At 37.4% G+C, this 17,817-nt stretch overlaps 1 protein-coding gene across 1 annotated transcript in view; it reads left to right on the forward strand.

Annotated features, from left to right (window-relative positions):
• Window positions 1-17,460, forward strand: part of gpc6a (glypican 6a) — a 125,421-nt gene extending 107,961 nt beyond the window's left edge. The window contains exons 7-9 of the mRNA XM_030779983.1: window positions 12,604-12,734; window positions 15,229-15,404; window positions 16,727-17,460. Coding sequence (XP_030635843.1) covers window positions 12,604-12,734; window positions 15,229-15,404; window positions 16,727-16,938 — 519 coding nt within the window. The 3' untranslated portion in view covers window positions 16,939-17,460. The remainder of the gene's footprint in view (window positions 1-12,603; window positions 12,735-15,228; window positions 15,405-16,726) is intronic.
• The last annotated feature ends 357 nt before the right edge of the window (window positions 17,461-17,817 follow it).

Genomic DNA, 17,817 nt, shown 5'->3' on the forward strand with positions numbered 1-17,817 from the left:
AAAGAGCCGAATAGAGACTTGAAGATTAATTGCATTAAAAAAAGAAAGAAAGAAAAACATTGAATATTTTTCTAACATTAAAGATATAAAAAAGGGAATAAAACACTTTCTAATTGGCAAAAAAGAAGGTTACTGCATTTTTTCTTCATCTGTCAGTCTCATGTCATCTCTTTTTTTTTTTTCTTTCACTGTCTTCCTTAATTACAGTCATTTTAAAGTCTGATGTGTTTCCTTGTAGTCATTAACATCGGATGTAAATAAGATTGACAGATGTAATTGTTTTCTGTGCAGTTTTTGCGTGTAGATGACGTAAGGCATTTAGGCACCATTTTAGATACCTAAACATGTTGCCTCCACGCTGTCCAGGCAAACAAATATGAAAAGCTCGGCTCTGAAGAGATCTGTGTGATAGATGTCTGGCAGATATGTTACCCTCGGCTGTCTGGAAGCAAATTTGTCTCTCTTTCTCCACACCAGTCAATGACACCAAATATCAAAACATGTATTATATAGAACCCAGCTCTTTTTTTCTTTTCTATTTTTTTTTAAATGGACATGTAAAGCAAGAGTTTTGCTTCAGCAATGGGTGAATCTCTGCTTTTGTAGAAAAAATGAATAATGGAATCATATTCATGAATACTCGAAGTAAGTAACACTTAAAAGTAATGTGAAATTTTAGTATCTGAGTGTGTGGCAAACTGTGAATATCAGGTAATGCTTAACTTGTTAAACACAGAGCACTTTTGATTGACCACATCAATATTAATTTGAACGACTATTCAGAGACAAAAGTGCATGGTGAGGCATATACAACTAAGGTCATTTAAATGATCATGACTAGCAGCAATGCACTGTACATTTTTATTTGAATGTTGATATTAGCCAGAATTGATCATAATTTACTCTCTCTCTCTCTCTCTCTCTCTCTCTCTCTCTCTCTCTCTCTCTCTCTATATATATATATATATATATATATATATCAAATGGTCTATAGAATAATCAGCTGTTCACTAAATAAGATGAAATTATTCATGCATGAAGCATGGATTGATACATCACAATGGTATGACTCCTTGACAATCATTTAATTGTCATTTTTGACTTAAAGGCTTGAATTAGGAAGTCAGACAAATACAATATGTGATTTGTCATGATACATTATCTAACGCTAATCAAAAGCATTTTCTAAAAGCTTCGGTTGGATTTGTTGTTAATTTATACATTTCAAATGGTGTTAAAAAAAAAAAAAAAAGAAATTATACAAATTGTTCACAAGCTATCTGGATGTGTGTGTGTGTGTTATGCCTGGAGTTGTTGTACATCCTGTTCTGTAAACCTCGCAGTTGTTTGAACATGTTCAGTTCAAATATTTTGTTTGAATACATGTCGCATAACTAACACAGGGGTAGAAAGGTGGAGTAAAATTGGTGCTGATGTAAGAATCCTGTAGCAGGATGGAAATTTTAAGTTTGGTCAGGGAGCAGACATTAGCACTAGCCAATCTACATCCCGGTTCCATCTTTTCCCAACACCCTCCCACAGATTGCCTCGCGCTCCCTCTCTGAGCATTCAGGAGGATCTGCTTCGATAACCGTGAGGCAATTGCCACAAGTCAGAGATAAGGCCTCAACTGAATATGCAGTCTTGGCCAGCTCATTGGTTGGTTTGTCGGATGCCATTCACCAGACTGGTGTTTTCAGTTTTGTGTCACCGGTAACTATTAACATAATCTACATGGAGGAATACTGACTGAAGTCAGCAACACACTATGTTCTATTCATTTGTTTTTTTTCATTTCATATATATATATATATATATATATATATATATATATATATATATATATATATATATATATATATATATATATATATATATCTTTTAATGCGGACACATGGTTGCTATGAGTAGAAAAGGCTTGTACTTGAATTACTCTTTGTTTTCTGAAAAGTCATGCTTTTGTAATAATGCATTTCACATGTTGGTTTTAAATGTACATTTATCCTATGCATCACAATAAGCAAAAGCACACTGCACCTTCAGTACTTTAAGTTAAACAGCAGTGTAACGTGGGTTTTTCACACTCCAACCGGTAATGGCCAATGCACATGCAGTCATCTATAACTGTAACAGTGAAGTCTTTTGTTCATTTGCTCTCAATGTGTTTATGTGTATGTGGGAGTTGAGTGTGCTGTAGGGCCATTTTGCTCAGTTTTAGGAATAAATATGCAGCTGAATGTGGAAAATCCAAAGACACGTATAACACAGCTAAGTCTGCCAAGGCTGTGTAGTTAACTCATTACTTTGTTATCCTTATCTTTTTCTTGCCACACAGTAGTTTCTAAACACTGTTTCCACACTTGGGATAAAAACTGGTAAACTGATGAAGCGATTCTCCATAGCTGACAACTGAAAAGGATATTCAGTTCTGTCCTACAGTCATAGTTTAATTATATGGCAGAACAGTGTTGGACTTGGCTCCAGTTATTCAAAACCAAACATTTAGATTTGTATTCTCTAAATTTCTGCCAGAGGTACATTTTTGTCCATAAATGCCAGGCATAATTTTCGCTCAAAATAATGAAGACTTTTATATCTTGCTGACAAGCCAAAGCCCACATTTTTTTTTTTTTTTTTTGGCCTTAACATTCCAGTACCTCTATAAAGATACACAGCAGAATAGCTCACTCTCCATATCTGAATCCCATAGGTACTATTTCAACACATGTGTTGATAGTTTTGAATAGCAGTGTTTTCTAAAGACAGGTATTTTATTTTAGGGGGTGAAAGGGAATTAAGGGTGATTTTATTTGAATATTTGAAACTGATATGTTACAGATTTCATTTGTGGAATGTTGTGAATAACAACTGTACAACATATGCTAAGCAGACGGCACCAAAAAATAAAATTAAAAAAAAAAAAAAAAAAACAGCCCCTTTTAGTGATGAGACTGATGATTACATAAATATTTCATGATGTTGTCAAGCATCAAAATTCAGAATAATGACACACTTACACCCACTTTGTGGCTTAATTGCTTCATGCATGTCTGTTTCTCATTCCCATTTTTTTACTGTTCCGACAAAATTCGCCAGCCATCCCTGTCACATGACGGGGACAGTTTATAGCCTGAGCTTATGTGCCTTCGTTAAGTACTAGTGAAAAAAAATGAGGATGTGGTGGCAGGAAAGAAGCACTTGTAAAAAAAGAAAAAAAAAAAAAGTGTACCCCATATCTAGTTTCTCAAGAACTGGCTCACACAACTGCCAACTGTGACCGCCGGTAACAGGCCCAAATTGTTTTAAAACACAAAGAAATTCCATAAGATGCCTTAATTTTTAGCTTAATGGAGAAGCATATTTGAGATGCCCACTTTATTATTTTATTTTTATTTATTTATTTATTTATTTATTTTATCAATTACTGTGTGGCTAAGAGGAGTGAGAATAACACTGACTAAGTTGTTAAGCTTGGCTCTTTTTCTTTCTTTCTTTCTTTCTTTCTTTCTTTCTTTCTTTCTTTCTTTTTTTCCTTATGTGTTTTCATGTCATGGTGCTATGCCATGCTGCTGTACTTTTTTTTTTTTTTTTTTACTACAATAACCAGAATGCCATTAATGTGGACATCTTTAGAGCACACTGAAAAAGAGTCACTGGAGGAGAGAGTGCTTGAAATGGAATTTCACAAATAAAATCCTCCCTGATAAGTCATGCAATTATAGATAACATAATTTTGCATTAAATTTGTGAGTAAAACCTTTCTCTAGGCTGGAGTATTTGAGGATTGCCATCTTCACCTATTCATGGTTCACATTTTTTACCACTAAGTATTTGTCTCTGATTCATGTTGAAGTGCTTTCATTAATGCAGCAGACATTGTTATTTAAAACAGCTTGGTAAATTAATTTAGCATAATTGAACTTTGCTACTTTTGCCATCAGCAGGAAAGAGAACCAGGGGCTGGCGATGCATCTTAATGATACCCAATTTCTCCTTGATTCCTTTTTCCCTGTTTTATTATCATATCTGCTGAACACCTCCTCTGAGGAAATCAGGCAGCACTGTACGTTTTTTTTTTTTTTTTTGTTTTAGGAATTTACCACTGTGGCAAATCAATTCATGAAGCTCCTACAAAACAGAGAGAAAGAGAGAATCCACATCAGTTTCCTGGAGCTCCCTAACACCCTTTGGTTAAAATGGCACTCTCTAAGCTCTTGTTCTTCTCCCTTAATCTCACGCTAACTTTTCTCCTTTGTTCAGTCATTTAGCTACTGAAAGGCAAGGCTCCATCTTAACCCTGTTCCCCAAACCCCACTGGGTTTCTGTGTAAGAATCATTGTGGGACAAAAGGGCAAGAGAGCTTTTGTTCAGACCTGTGATTGGGGAGCACCCACTGCGTAAGACTTATGCTGTGTTTTACTGCAGAAGTAATTTTATCAAACCAAAAAAATCAGTAGTTACCAAACATGTCTGTTATTTGAATTTTTCTGTGTAATTTTTAATAAGAATACATTCTTTGGAGATTTACCTACATAATCATAATACATTTTTTTTTTGGTAATTGCATCATTAATGATGCCCAGTTATGGTCATACTAGATATTCTCCTTAACTGTTCCCTAAGATTTGTAGGATTTTAGTAGTGAATCTTGCTATATTTACAGAGTATGTTTCATGAGTATCCTGGCCTTTTGCAGACATACAGCGAATTCTGATACCTGCAAAAACTAGGGCCAACAAGCCTTATGTCCTTACACTCATTCATTTTATATAACCGCTGTCACTTAATTCTCCTTGAAAAAAAGTATTTTTAATCCTCTTAAACTGGCAAACCTCCATCAGACACTGAAAATTCAGCAAAAATACGCAAAGTCTGAAATATCCTAGAGATTCTTGGCAATGTGCAGAAACAGAGCACAATGAAGATTTAAATCAAGCAGTCAGTCTTACCCAGAAGAATTTCATTCAAGAGAGCTAAATTGGTGATAAAAATGCAAAACCAAGAACATTGTTGATTAAATCACACTTCAAGGTGTTGTTACAGCTCTCCGGTGGTCCAGACTGGATTAGCATGTGAGACTCATAAAACTCACTCATGACTGACATATGGAATCCTGTACATACCCTATTTTATCACTTTTGTTTTTATACTGTCAAACAAATAACAAGGGGTGCCCATAAAAGTTCGATGATGCATAACAGTATTATGTCACCAGTTCGCCGCTCTACCTTGACTGGAACAACGTGGTTATGTTTACAAAACCAGACGACATTGAATCTGGATTTGATTTTGACATCTTCCCAAGGGTTTTTTTTTTTTTTTTTTTAGTTGAACCAAGCCTTCCAATTTAATAGATTATGTGTTTTAGTTCATTTACATTCCAATGCAATTGGAAATTGTTTGGTTAGCCAAGAACAGCTGGTATACTGGCTGCCATGAGAAAGAACAGGGTGTGACATCCATGCGGTTTGTTTTGTCAGCCTGTGGTATGCATGAGTGACCATAGTAACTGTGTAGTATGAACACTGGCTTCCTGTCACAAAACAGACTTAGTACTATTTCAACATGAACAATTCAAAATAGTGTTTCTAAATCTAATCCTATAGGACTGTCTTCTTTCCCCTTAAAGTTTAGTTTACTGTAGCAGTGTCACATCTGATTCTTTGAATTCAGGATCAGGCTGATCTGTTGATGCGTTGAACCAAGTATGCTGGTAATGGAATAAAGCAGATATGATTAGGCTGGTGTAGTTTAAAGGGGTAGATTGGAAAAACACTAAAGACAGTCAAGATGTTCTGTCAGAAATGACCAAGTTTCCTTCTTTGAAGCTGCCCCCATAGGTTTTACTTATTTAGTGCTGAAGGCTGGGACACACAGGAAACGCTATTCACACTTTCACTGATTAACACCTCTGGGTAGTTTTAGAACAATCGTAAAACGACTTTTGAGGATTGGAGCCATCAAACCAGTCGTTTCATAGTGTGAACATACGTGTAGACATAGCAAGGTTCTGTAGTGATATATCATTTCATCCCAAATCACTTAGTAACAACAAACTGTGTTTTGTAAAATCTTTGAGTCTTGGAATATTTTAGACTAGCATGCACAAATGTTTAAACTGGTTTTCCAAGACTGTGCTGCTTAGGTTATGCCACTGAGAAAAGATTAACTGGATTATAATTAGCAAAAAAAAATGTAGGTTTAATTTAAGTCAAATGTAACAGAAATATGACCTGAATCATTTGACCTTGTAAGTGATTACAAAAACAGAGATAATGAGAACCCCTTCTGTGCCATGAAGGACAAAGCAGCCAGATATAGCATTCCCCATCTGTTCTTACAAGAGGACACAGACCACTGAATATACATTGGTTTACCTATAAAGCAGTCACACAGGGCTTGTTTAAATGACTGTTAACTTTTCATTAGTTCTCTGAATTAGCAGGCACAATGTTTCTCCGTCTATGGTGCAAGGTTAAGAGTTAATGCCCATATGTGTGTTGTTTACACAGAGGATTTGTGTCCCGATCATTTTTTATAGACCCACATCATGTAGATATATTCACTGGACTAACAGTCTGTAACTGAACATGTCTGAAATTTAATCAAGCATTTTGTCATCATGGTTCGTAGCATTGTCCGTGGGAAGTTTTTCAACGTTTTTGATAAAGGAAGAAGAAGAAGAAGAAGAAGAAGAAGAAGAAGAAGAGGAAGAAGAAGAGGAAGAAGAACTGTGTAAACAGCCAGAGACAGTGCAACACCGAGTATGAGTGGCGCTGTGTGGGTGGGACCTGAGGGGGGGAGAAACTGTATACGGTGCATGTGGGTGATGATGCCGTTCAAGTGGAAAAAGAGGTTTCACTTCTTTCTCTGCGTAATCCCAGGACATAATAGTCTCACTTACTCCGCAGGCTGACCCTCTCTGTTTTCAGAATTACAGATTTTCTTTTTGACATGAATAATAAATACCTCAGAGCCGTTCTGAGACACATTCTCTCTGTCATCTTTCATGTGCACTCAGGATCTACGGGTGGGCTCTGTCAGGGCTCGCTATTTTGATGTACTGCTCCAAAGTTTTTCCTCTTATGTGATCTACACTCGTTTTGAATGAGGAGCAGTTCTGAGAGGGCAGTGATTTCCAATGGAACTTCAAAAGAATTGTACATGGAAAGTTAACAAATCAGGGATTTTATTTATTTGACTTCAAATGCTTTGCATTTATCATTAAAATCAAAACAGCTCTGAACTGTTGCGGTTTGCTCCGGCTGAGTCTGTGAGTTTGGCTGCATAGCATGTCATTAACAAATTAACTTTTAATTTTTATTTTTAATGATGTATTTATTTATTTATTCTTTTTAAAGTATTATTCATTTATTTATTTGCTTAAAAAAGAAAACTCTGCACTAGAAAAGAATATCCTTTTCTGGTTTTGTATGTGACGCCAGGTCTCATGAGACAGCTGAGGGATTATAGGGCGCACGGAGGACAAAAACCTGTGATATGACAGTCACACATTTCCAAACTCCCTGATTTTAGATCTCTGACCAAATCCCATTCAGCTACCCTGACGTTATAGTCGAAGAATTTAGCCCGAGACATTTCCCCCAGTGTCTCTTGTGGAGTCTGATACAGAAACAAGACAGTTCATATTTCTCCTGACAGGAAACTGTTCGCTCTCTCACTCCTTCCACTCAAGTTTATGTCAACCTTGGCATTGTTCTCACAAAACACACATTCTTGACGTCATCACTCTTTTTTTTCCATGTTACAGCATGGCAGGAAGTAACACGGTCTAAAGTCTCATTGAAATGTTACGTGGATAAACGCGAGCCCACGGTAACACAAGCAGAAATGAAAATGCTAGGGTCGTCACTCGCACAACGTCCGCAAAGGTTCAGATTATAGCGTTAACATGGACTTAAGTTTAGGAGCACTGAGGACTGGGAAATTGTTTGGAGTCATTGGGTTCATCTCCAGTTCTCCTCAGAGAGCAAATGAACCGACGGTGGAATGTGAGGACGGTCTTGCTCTTGGCGTGAGAAAGGGTGAAAGAGACAGTGATGTGTCAAGGGAACGAACGGAACAACACCCCTCTGCCCCCCACCTTGTTCAGGAAGTCTCCTCCTCCCCCCCCCCGAGTTTCTGATCTGGGAAGCGGCGCCCGTTTATGTCTGATATGTGGTGCGGCACACGAAACATTATGCACCAAGCCGTTGCGGAGTGGCAATTTCACTCATTATGAAACAACAAATGAGAACAATAAAAACAGCTACAAAAGAAACATCTTCGGCAAAGGTGATTTTTGACCCTACTAACTAGAACAACAAGTACGAGTCTGAGGGCTGTTTGTTTTTCGAGTTTCATTTTCCTAAAAATTAGCCTTTTAAGTGGTACACAATTAAAAAAAAAAAAAAAAAATGAAAGAAAGAAAAATACCGGAGGGACATGTTTTCCTTTGCTTTTCTTTTTCTTTTTTTTTCTTTCTTTTTTTTTTTTTTTTTTGCAAGCGCAAACGGCGGAACGCCATGCCGCTCAATCCCCAGTCCAATTAGCCAAATCCACTTCACTTCATTCCACACTTCTAATCTATATCAGCATGAGACAAGTGTATTAGCAAGCCTGGTTGGCCCTACAGGGAGTGGAGCAAGAGAAGCAAAGAGAACAAATAGTCCTAATGAGAGGCCACACTTTTAAATAAGCACAAATCTTCGGGGTCTCTTCTCCCCGACTGGCTGTGTTGAAAAAAAAAAAAAAAAAAAAAAAAAAAAAAGTCAGGGCTCTAGGCCTTTGTACTTCAGAGCAGAGCTCCAAGCACTGTGTCATAGCCTTTCAAAGCTGTCCTAGCACTAGCCTGGCCTTTTTTTTTTTTTTTTTTTGATCAGGTAGTAGACTAAAGCAACAAAGCCAGGCCAAAAATGTTTGATGGGGAGGGCTTACTTGATATGCCAAGTCGCTAAGAGTCTGCCTGCCTGCCTGCCTGCTCAGCTGGTTCGACGGTCGTTTGACATCACTTCCAAAGAGCACAGTTGCCAGGGGATCGCACTGTTGTCATGAGAAATGAAGCAAGACGGCTTGTTTGAACCGATGTCTGAGGATTCTTGCAGCATTCATTGTGGGAACATACTGATTTCAAAACCAGCTTTTATTTCAAACTTTCAAACAAATTAAGTACATGCAAAGTGTGGTGAAAATTCATCAGAGAGTCGTCTTTAATATCGGATTTTGTAAGAGGACACAGGACTGTATGTGGTCCAATTTAGTGCCAGTGTTCCAAAATGACTTTTTGTGAGAAAATATACTTTAAAAATAGACAGTAGTTTCTTAAACATTTAGTGCTTACATTTATCTAAGCCGAAATTTTGAGATATAGAAAACTGAAGTTTGAAGTGGAGTGAATCACAGATATTTATAATAGTAATATTGGACCATTTTCATTTCCCAATATGGAATAATTGAAATAATGGCTAAAAACAATTTTCTCCTTCTAGTCTTTTCTCCAAATCCCCTTTTGGAAAGAACGATATGGGATTTTGGAATTGTTGTGTTTTTGTTTTGTTTTGTTTTGTTTTGTTTTGTTTTGTTTTGTTTTGTTTTTTGTTTTGTTTTGTTTTGTTTTGTTTTGTTTTGTTTTGTTTTGTTTTTTCTTTTCTTTTCTTTTCTTTTCTTTTCTTTTCTTTTCTATTTTAAAGCAGCACACTTTTTATGGTAATGTCACAAAATCAAAGCCATTACAAATGTCACAGAATTCATTCAGTGATGAGACTAGTTATTAGCTCAGCTTCCAGTCAGATAAGATAGCTCTGTTTCAAGACCAAAATGCTGTGTGTGTCTCTGGATGTTTCATGCTTCCCATTTTCCAGTGAGGTAGAGAGAACAGGATGGTTTAAGATTGCATAAGTGACACTCCTTAATCCTGGAGACATATTTAGAACAAGTAATATAATCTTGCTCAGAAATTTGACATACATCCTTATAGTGGATTATAGCCAAGTATAGTTGGCCCTTACATTTTAAACCAGAATAATCTACAAAGGACTGTTTATTTTTGATGTATGATTTATCAGTGACACAAACATACATTTTGCCAAGTGGTTTTCATATTGTATTTCTGTTTATGTCACTATTATCTAACCAAAGGGGAACTTCTGAGAGAAAATATGTGTTCAAAATGTCTAATCAATTCAACATGAGTGAATCTGTAGAAACTATTTTCACCAGTGAAACAAACGCACAGACATATATTTAGTTTAGTCTAATTCATCTCATGACTCAGATATTAATACAGGTACAAAGAAGTCTGACTGTAAAGCCGTAAGCAAAAACTAAAGTCAGAACATCAGCGGACATGGCTAAAATGACTTGGGGGCAAAAACGAAAGATTTTTAGGTTTCGGATTTTGCAGCCACACACAGAGCAAGCGTACTCGAAGGGAGTTATGTTTATGGATGAAGAGGGTTTCTGGCACTTCGGCCCTGGCTCACTGACAGCAGTGGGGCCCAAAGAGTGCAGGAGTGGGTACCTCTCCCTCAGCTCCCCTCCCTGCCAGTCTGCAAATGATCCGCGTGGCCGGATAGTCAGATGATCTGCGGACTGCCCTCACTCTCTTGCTCTCTTCATTGCTCCCTGGTCGCTCACTTACTGCTCCGAGGGCTTCTTTTAATACATTCAGGGGAGAGCATGTATTTTAATACACCTTTTGAAACGTGAGCGGGTTTATTTATTCATATACATGGTCGACATTGGCCTGGGCGTGTTAGGGGAGTAATAACTCAGGATACAGAGACATACTCTCTCTCTCTCTCCCTCTCTCTCCCTCTCTCTCTGTCTCATTCTTGTGCTCAGATGCTGAGCAGCATCTAGTGGTTTGGGTGGAAAGACATATTTGTATATACACATATTTGTGTATGGATAATGTACATGTAATCTGTGCGCCCGTATGTTTAAGAACAATAGAAAGGAACAGCAGTCTATTGTACTTCCTTCAGACGGTTTTTACTTTTTGTTTGTAATTTTGGTTAATCAGCTTCAGTAGGCTGATGTAATTAAAACATGCACACGTAATACTCTTTTTCTCCACGTCCTATGGTAATTAATCTGAATACCCTTGATATCAGTATTTAAATAGTATTCGTTTAATTTACAGCATTGATTTTCAACCAATATTTGTTTGGGCTAAGGTTGTTGGTAAGAGTAGCCGGTTTCTGGGATAGTAAATCCAGTAGACTAGACTGTGTTATACTTGTAAAAGCATTTTCATCAGTCCAACTGACATCCATTAATAGTGCGGTCAGGGTCTTTTACATGTGTGCCATTTATTCAAGCATTCTATTGTTCATGTCTATATTCCCTGAGAGATCATGTTATGAGATAAAGACACTCCCTAGATGGAGGGAAAAAAAGAACACTATTCTTGTTAATCTCCAAAATGAATTTCAAATCATTGTGATTATTATCGGTATGATCAAATGCCAAACCAAGCAAGTGGATTCTCTTACATACCAGAATCCAAAGCACAAGCCTTATCTGGTACATGATCTGTAAAACAGATCATTTGACAGTCAGAACCGTCAAGACCGCTGCTCCGATAAGCATCAGTCTGCCTATCTTCTGGGGTGCGGATCGCCTCATTAATAAAATCAATAGGCCACAATCACACATAAGAGGATAAGTGTAGCTGAGAATGTTGCACTCACACTATCTCACAGTTCTCGGTCTTTGGAGTTTTATAGTGTCTTGCTGTGTCTTGGCAGTTTGCAGATCTATCTATCTATCTATCTATCTATCTATCTATCTATCTATCTATCTATCTATCTATCTATCTATCTATCTATCTATCTATCTATCTATCTATCTATCTATCTATCTATCTATCTATCTATTCTGCATTGAGACCACAAAGGAAACAGGAGAACATAGTAACCACAGAAAACAAATCCCTATTTGTGAATGTCCAAGAATGGGAGATATCTGTTCTTCACCAAAAACATCAGCTCTAGTGAAGTAGACAACCATCCAAGTAGACAACCATCCGAGATAACATGCTTAACAACAGGGGCAGACATTTTGAAGGCGATTTGCCACAGATAAGACTCAAAGTAATCTGGACAAATCAATCCATTTTATACAACTCTCCACTCTCTCCCTGCTCTGTTCTCACATAAATAATATAAAAATATAACAGGGATACCTACTAGGTTTCATTGGCCAATACATAATCTTTCTTACTCTATCACTCACTTTTTTTAAGGACCAGAAATGCTTGACTGTGCTCAAGACTGCAGACTGGCAAAGTCTGGCAAAGAGAAAGGTTTTAACTTGAAAAGAATGGAATTATGAGTTGGAAAAAATGCTGATTCAAATTTTGATTCTAAACTCTATAAAATCTTAGTTTTTATTTTAAGTATTTTAAGGTACCTTATTTTCTTAAGGGTTTTCAGCACAGTGGCTAATATCCATATCCACTGGCCCATAGGCCTGAGCCAATTACAAATAACACAACACAAGTGCAGTGCAGATATTAGGGCTTACCTGACAATATATCTCATGCTTGAATTGAAACTGCCATTGCTGTAACTCCCACTTACTGTGCCTTCCTTCCACCAGGTCATTGATATTAAGGAGAAGCTGAAACAGTCCAAAAAGTTTTGGTCCACCTTGCCTGACAGCATTTGTGCTGAGAACAAAGTGAGCGAATCAGATGAAGAGCAGTGTTGGAACAGTCATACAAAGGGCAGGTGAGATGGTCAACTTTTCATCCTCACTTTACATCCAACTTCTGTTCAATGCTGCCCTTGACATTGTCTTAACTTTGACTTTATTGCAGCATGTACGGTTTGGCCTCACGGTGCGACCTTGGTTTATTCCTACTTTTTCACCCAAAAGAACCCCCCCCCCCCTTTTTTTTTTAAGGGTAACTGTCTTCTGAGTGAAAATTGATTAGGGTTAAAGGATACATTAATGTTTGAGTTTGAATTCAATTTAGGGTTAATGATAATGGTTTTAGTTCATTTGTCCTGAGATCAGCTGTTATACAGAAGATCAGCATACTCCCCAGGCTCTCTTCTGATGATGATTTATGATGATGATGACTATGATAATGAATAGTACTACTAGTGGTAGTAGTAGTAGTAGTAGTAGTAGTAATTTGAAAGAAACTATATGATTGCAATAAAATGCTTTTGCTGTTAAAAATAAATAAATAAAATTAAAAAAAAATCCTTATTGTCAAAATAGACAAGTCTTAAAATAAATAAGAAAAGATGCACAAACTTGCAATTCTCAATACAGGACAAACCTCAAAAGTTTTAGTACAAGGCAACTCTAGCAAATGTTTTATTCTTAAATTGAAGAAATATATTTTGATATTGATTAAAGTTACTAACATGTCTGAACTAATTTTCATAATGGTGCAGATTTTATGTTATGTGTGACTTCCTACATTTGTACATATCAGAGTGAAATAACCAAAGCTCAGTGTTGAGAGGGCCTGAATAATCTTATATGCACAGAGCAAGGTAGAATAATTAATCTCACAGGGAAAAAGATATCATACTTATCTCCAGCATGCTTGATATTTACACTTGTTAAGATATCGCTTTTTCCTAGTAAGAGTTACCAAGCTGTCTCCAGGTCTCAATTTTTGGCTTTTTGAAGAACTTTTCTGTTAATTGTTTGTTTATTTACAAATATCCTGTTGGTCTTTCCCTGCATTTCATTAAAAAAATAGCTCTTCATCCACAATCCCTTCCAAAAAAATATTTTTCAAGTAAAGTAGTTGAATCGAGTATGCCAGTGTTTTAGCTGATGAAGAATTTTCACTATTTTAGGTTTTCTCAAATGAGCTGGGAATTAAAATAATAATAAAAAGAAGTAAATAAATAAATAATGAAATAGAGAAATATAGTGTCCTGCATAATATAGATGGTTTGTGAATACTATCTGTATCCAAAATGTCAAAATTCATGGGAAGATGACGCTCTTTCTTTTGCTTTTCTGGACAAGTTAGAGAGAGAAAAAAAAAAAAAAAACTCAGAGGTGTCAGTCAACATCATCATCTCCTGCTTTTGACAGTCAGCCAGAGATGTTGGCAGGAAACCACTATCATCAGTTTGGCCCTCCCCAAGTGCTAAAATTACCAGATGGTGCACCAAATGACGCGGTTCAATTCGTGTCTTTATCCAGCTCCATAGCTACCACAAGAGTCATGTTAGAAGTTAAGGACATTTCCACCTCATCTTTTTTTTTTCCTTTCTTTTTAATCTCTTTAGTTTTTGTGAATCTGAGAAAAAAAATGTATTTTTAAAATCCCTCAGTGTGTCATGTTTTGTTATGGTCAGGTCTAGTCACGATATTAGTTAATTACTGGATTAAATGTAACAATTATCAAATGAAAGAGACTACATTAAAGGCAGACTCCCATTAGATGAGGCACTCTACCTTTCATAACTTAATTATCATTCAAATGCAAACAATTACCTGTCACCTCTCTAACAGTTAGTAGATGAACATCCCTCTGGTAGGTTATGCATAATTTACTTTTTTTTTTTTTTTGGTCAGAGTAGCACGAGGTGTCTTCCCATCTGCAAAAGAAACAAAATGGTGGCATTTTACATATAAACATATATATTTTATAAACAGAATGAATTTCACACCTCCCCACAGTTGTGAAGGCCACAGCCTTCTCCATTTATTTATTTAATCTTTCATTTGGAGAAAATGTGCACCCATGGATACTCTGAGAGGAAAATCACGACTTTAGTATAAAACACTGAGTGAGTATGTAAGCACTATATTGACAGAAGTACCCTCTGCCTTCAAGCTAGTTCAGTTCAATGCAAGGTCACCCTCTCTCTCTCTTCATACCTCTCATGCCTTTAGTCACTGCTTACTCTGTATCACTATTGTGGAGGTAAACAGGAAAGTGGAGGAGACATGTGAAGAAAACCGGAAAGTTCTTCTCTCCTCCAGTATGCATGTTTGACCGGCAGACACAGAATGTGTGTAGGAAAGTGACACACACTCTTTGTGTGGCCTCTTTGTTTTCGTTATGCTGCACAGAGATACAGGCATTGCTAATGTTTTCATGGAAAAAAAAAAAAGTCACTTGTAGGCCACACTGTATAAATCAAACACAGTCATACTTCTGCTCAGTGTTTGTTTGTTTGTTTGGTTGGATGGTTATGAGCTGTTCTTGATTTGTTTTTCTTTTCTTTTTGTAATCTTGCACAGGTATTTCCCAGAGGTGGTGAAAGATGGTTTGACAAACCAATTGACTAACCCTGAGGTAGAAGTGGATATTACACGACCTGACACCTTCATCCGCCAACAGATCATGGCCCTCAGAGTTATGACCAATAAGTTACGCAACGCTTACAATGGCAACGACATCTACTTCCAAGATTCCAGTGAGTCACTCACCTATCTAATTCACTCTTGCTTTCCACAAATTGATTACAGATTAGCTTTTCAGAGAGACAGGCCACTAAAGGTGTTCCCAAGTTCTTAAATCATGTGTTCAAATTAAGATGAGGTGAAACAGACTTGAGGCAGATAAAATGGCAGATAATGTTCACATAATGTTCAATCAATTATTACCTCATCGAGGAAATTTTGGGGATATTAAACTGAAGCTAGATATTTAACACAAGCTTTTCCCCCATGAGATCAACTCAGGCATAGTTTTATCCACTTACTACACAAAGAAAAAACAATAAAAAATGATTATCTCAATTATTCTCAAAGTCCAGTGGCCAAGGAGATTTGTCAGAGATGGAAGAAATCCAATGAAGAGGTGAAAAAAGTAACGTCAATTTTTCACCAGTTTCTCAGCACTCAAGGAGACAAAAAGACATAAAAAATGTCTAAAACTCTTTGCACATTACTTTATTCATGGTTTGCTGGTTTTTAATACATAAAGGAACACTAAAAGAATTATACACGGTACAAATGAGTAATTTGTAGTTGTGATATTCATATCCAGCATCAGTTTACTTCGAGGAAATGAATCCTTCTCCAAATTCAATTCAACATCATCTCCAGAGTTGCGTGTATAAGCTTGTCTGATGCCTAAACGAAGCTCTCCCTGCATGCTGAAAAGCCCTGTCATTCCCCAGAGCCATTGCTCTGTCTCCATCACAGCCCCACCAATCCGCAGAGTGGCTCCATTAATCACGGCGCGGCGTCAAACAGCGTCACACGCTGTCTAGACCCTCTGCCTGTGTCAGTGAAATAAGAGCCTGTCTGTCCGAGAATTCAGAGGAGAAAAAAAAAAAAAGAAAGAAAGAAAGCCTGGGTGAACCACACTGCATCTCTGGGCTATCTGACATTGTTGGGAAATGGCACCATAATAAATGGGGTGTACGGCAAGCTTGACATGCTTAAAGTAAGGCTAAGAGTGAAGATGTAGGTTGAAATAACACTCTTTTACTTGAATATATATGATTATTTTGATAAATCAGTTTCAGTATGAAAGGGAGGAGGATAGATAGATCATTTGTTCAGGCGTCTCTTGAAACACTTTTATGAAACAATTACTAGTAGCTATGGTTCCATAGCTCTGGTGATAACTCCAAAAGTATAGCAACAGAAGGAACATACAAACTTTTCAATAGAGATACATTCTATGTAATTAGATAGATATTGATTGAATGTATCTCAGTCTGACCATTGTGTGTCTATGTGTGTGTGTGTGTGTGTGTGTGTGTGTGTGTGTGTGTGTGTTACACAGGTGATGAGGGCAGTGGTTCTGGTAGCGGGAGCGGCTGTACTGAAGGTTGCACCACTGAGTTCGACTTTGTCGGCACGGAGGTGCCCGTTGTAGGTGCAGACAGAAGCGACGGGAGACCCCAGTTGGATTCGGCTGCTGTTGGCCTGGGCCCGACTCTGACACCTCTGCTAGCCTCTGCCCTCTTCACAGCTCTAGTGCTGCAGTGGAGATAATGTCAACCAGAGGGCAGACAGCCACACGTGGACATCTTTGGACAGAGGCAGTAGCGGTGGCCTCTTTGCTTTGACTGACCGCTATGCTGTTAGCCTTCTCTTACTGGACAGGACGATTTTTATGAAAACTTTGGAGAAGCTGATGGAGAACGCATTGGCTAGCTAGTTAGCTATCTAGCTAGCTGCATGGAGAGAGTGAGGGAGAGAGAAAGAGAGAGGAAGGGAAACAGAGAGAGAGAGAGAGAGAGAGAGAGAGAGAGAGAGAGAGAGAGAGAGAGAGAGAGAGAGAGGGTATGTCTCTGCATCCTGCTTGTTCCAAAGAATGCTTGGTGCAATCACGAAGCAGCTTTTCTTGTTGGCCAACTGCTTTTCCTCTCATTTCTTATCAGAAAATCAAACAAACAACGAAAAGAAAACTTTTTTTGGGATGAATTGTACTGTCCTGGAGAGCACAAAGTTGTTTTCCACAAAGTATCAAAACCAGATAAAGAGTAGAGAATCTATTTTTATTTTCCTTGGTTTTCTTCCTCTTCTTCTTCTTCTTCTTTTTAATCAACAGGTGAGATCCCAAAAAAGAGGAAAACACGCCCCTTCCCCAGTTCAAATGTAGAGTTAAAAAAAAAAAAAAAAATGAAAATGAAAAAAAAAAACAAAAAAAAAAAAAAAACAAAAAAACAAAACTCTGTGTACCACTGTGAGAATGCATGAGGAGGTCATCAGTAATGAGCTGTTCTGTGATTCTCGTTCAACACATCACGCCATCTTTTCTCATTCAGTCAATAATTTGAGGCAAATTTTTCATTATATTTGAAGCTTGCTTATGGTATTTCCCACAGATGACAACATGATTGCGCACTTGGCTAACTCAAAATGTTATCA

The sequence above is a fragment of the Chanos chanos genome, chromosome 7, assembly GCF_902362185.1.
Source record: "Chanos chanos chromosome 7, fChaCha1.1, whole genome shotgun sequence".
In the NCBI taxonomy this organism is placed as follows: Eukaryota; Metazoa; Chordata; class Actinopteri; order Gonorynchiformes; family Chanidae; genus Chanos; species Chanos chanos.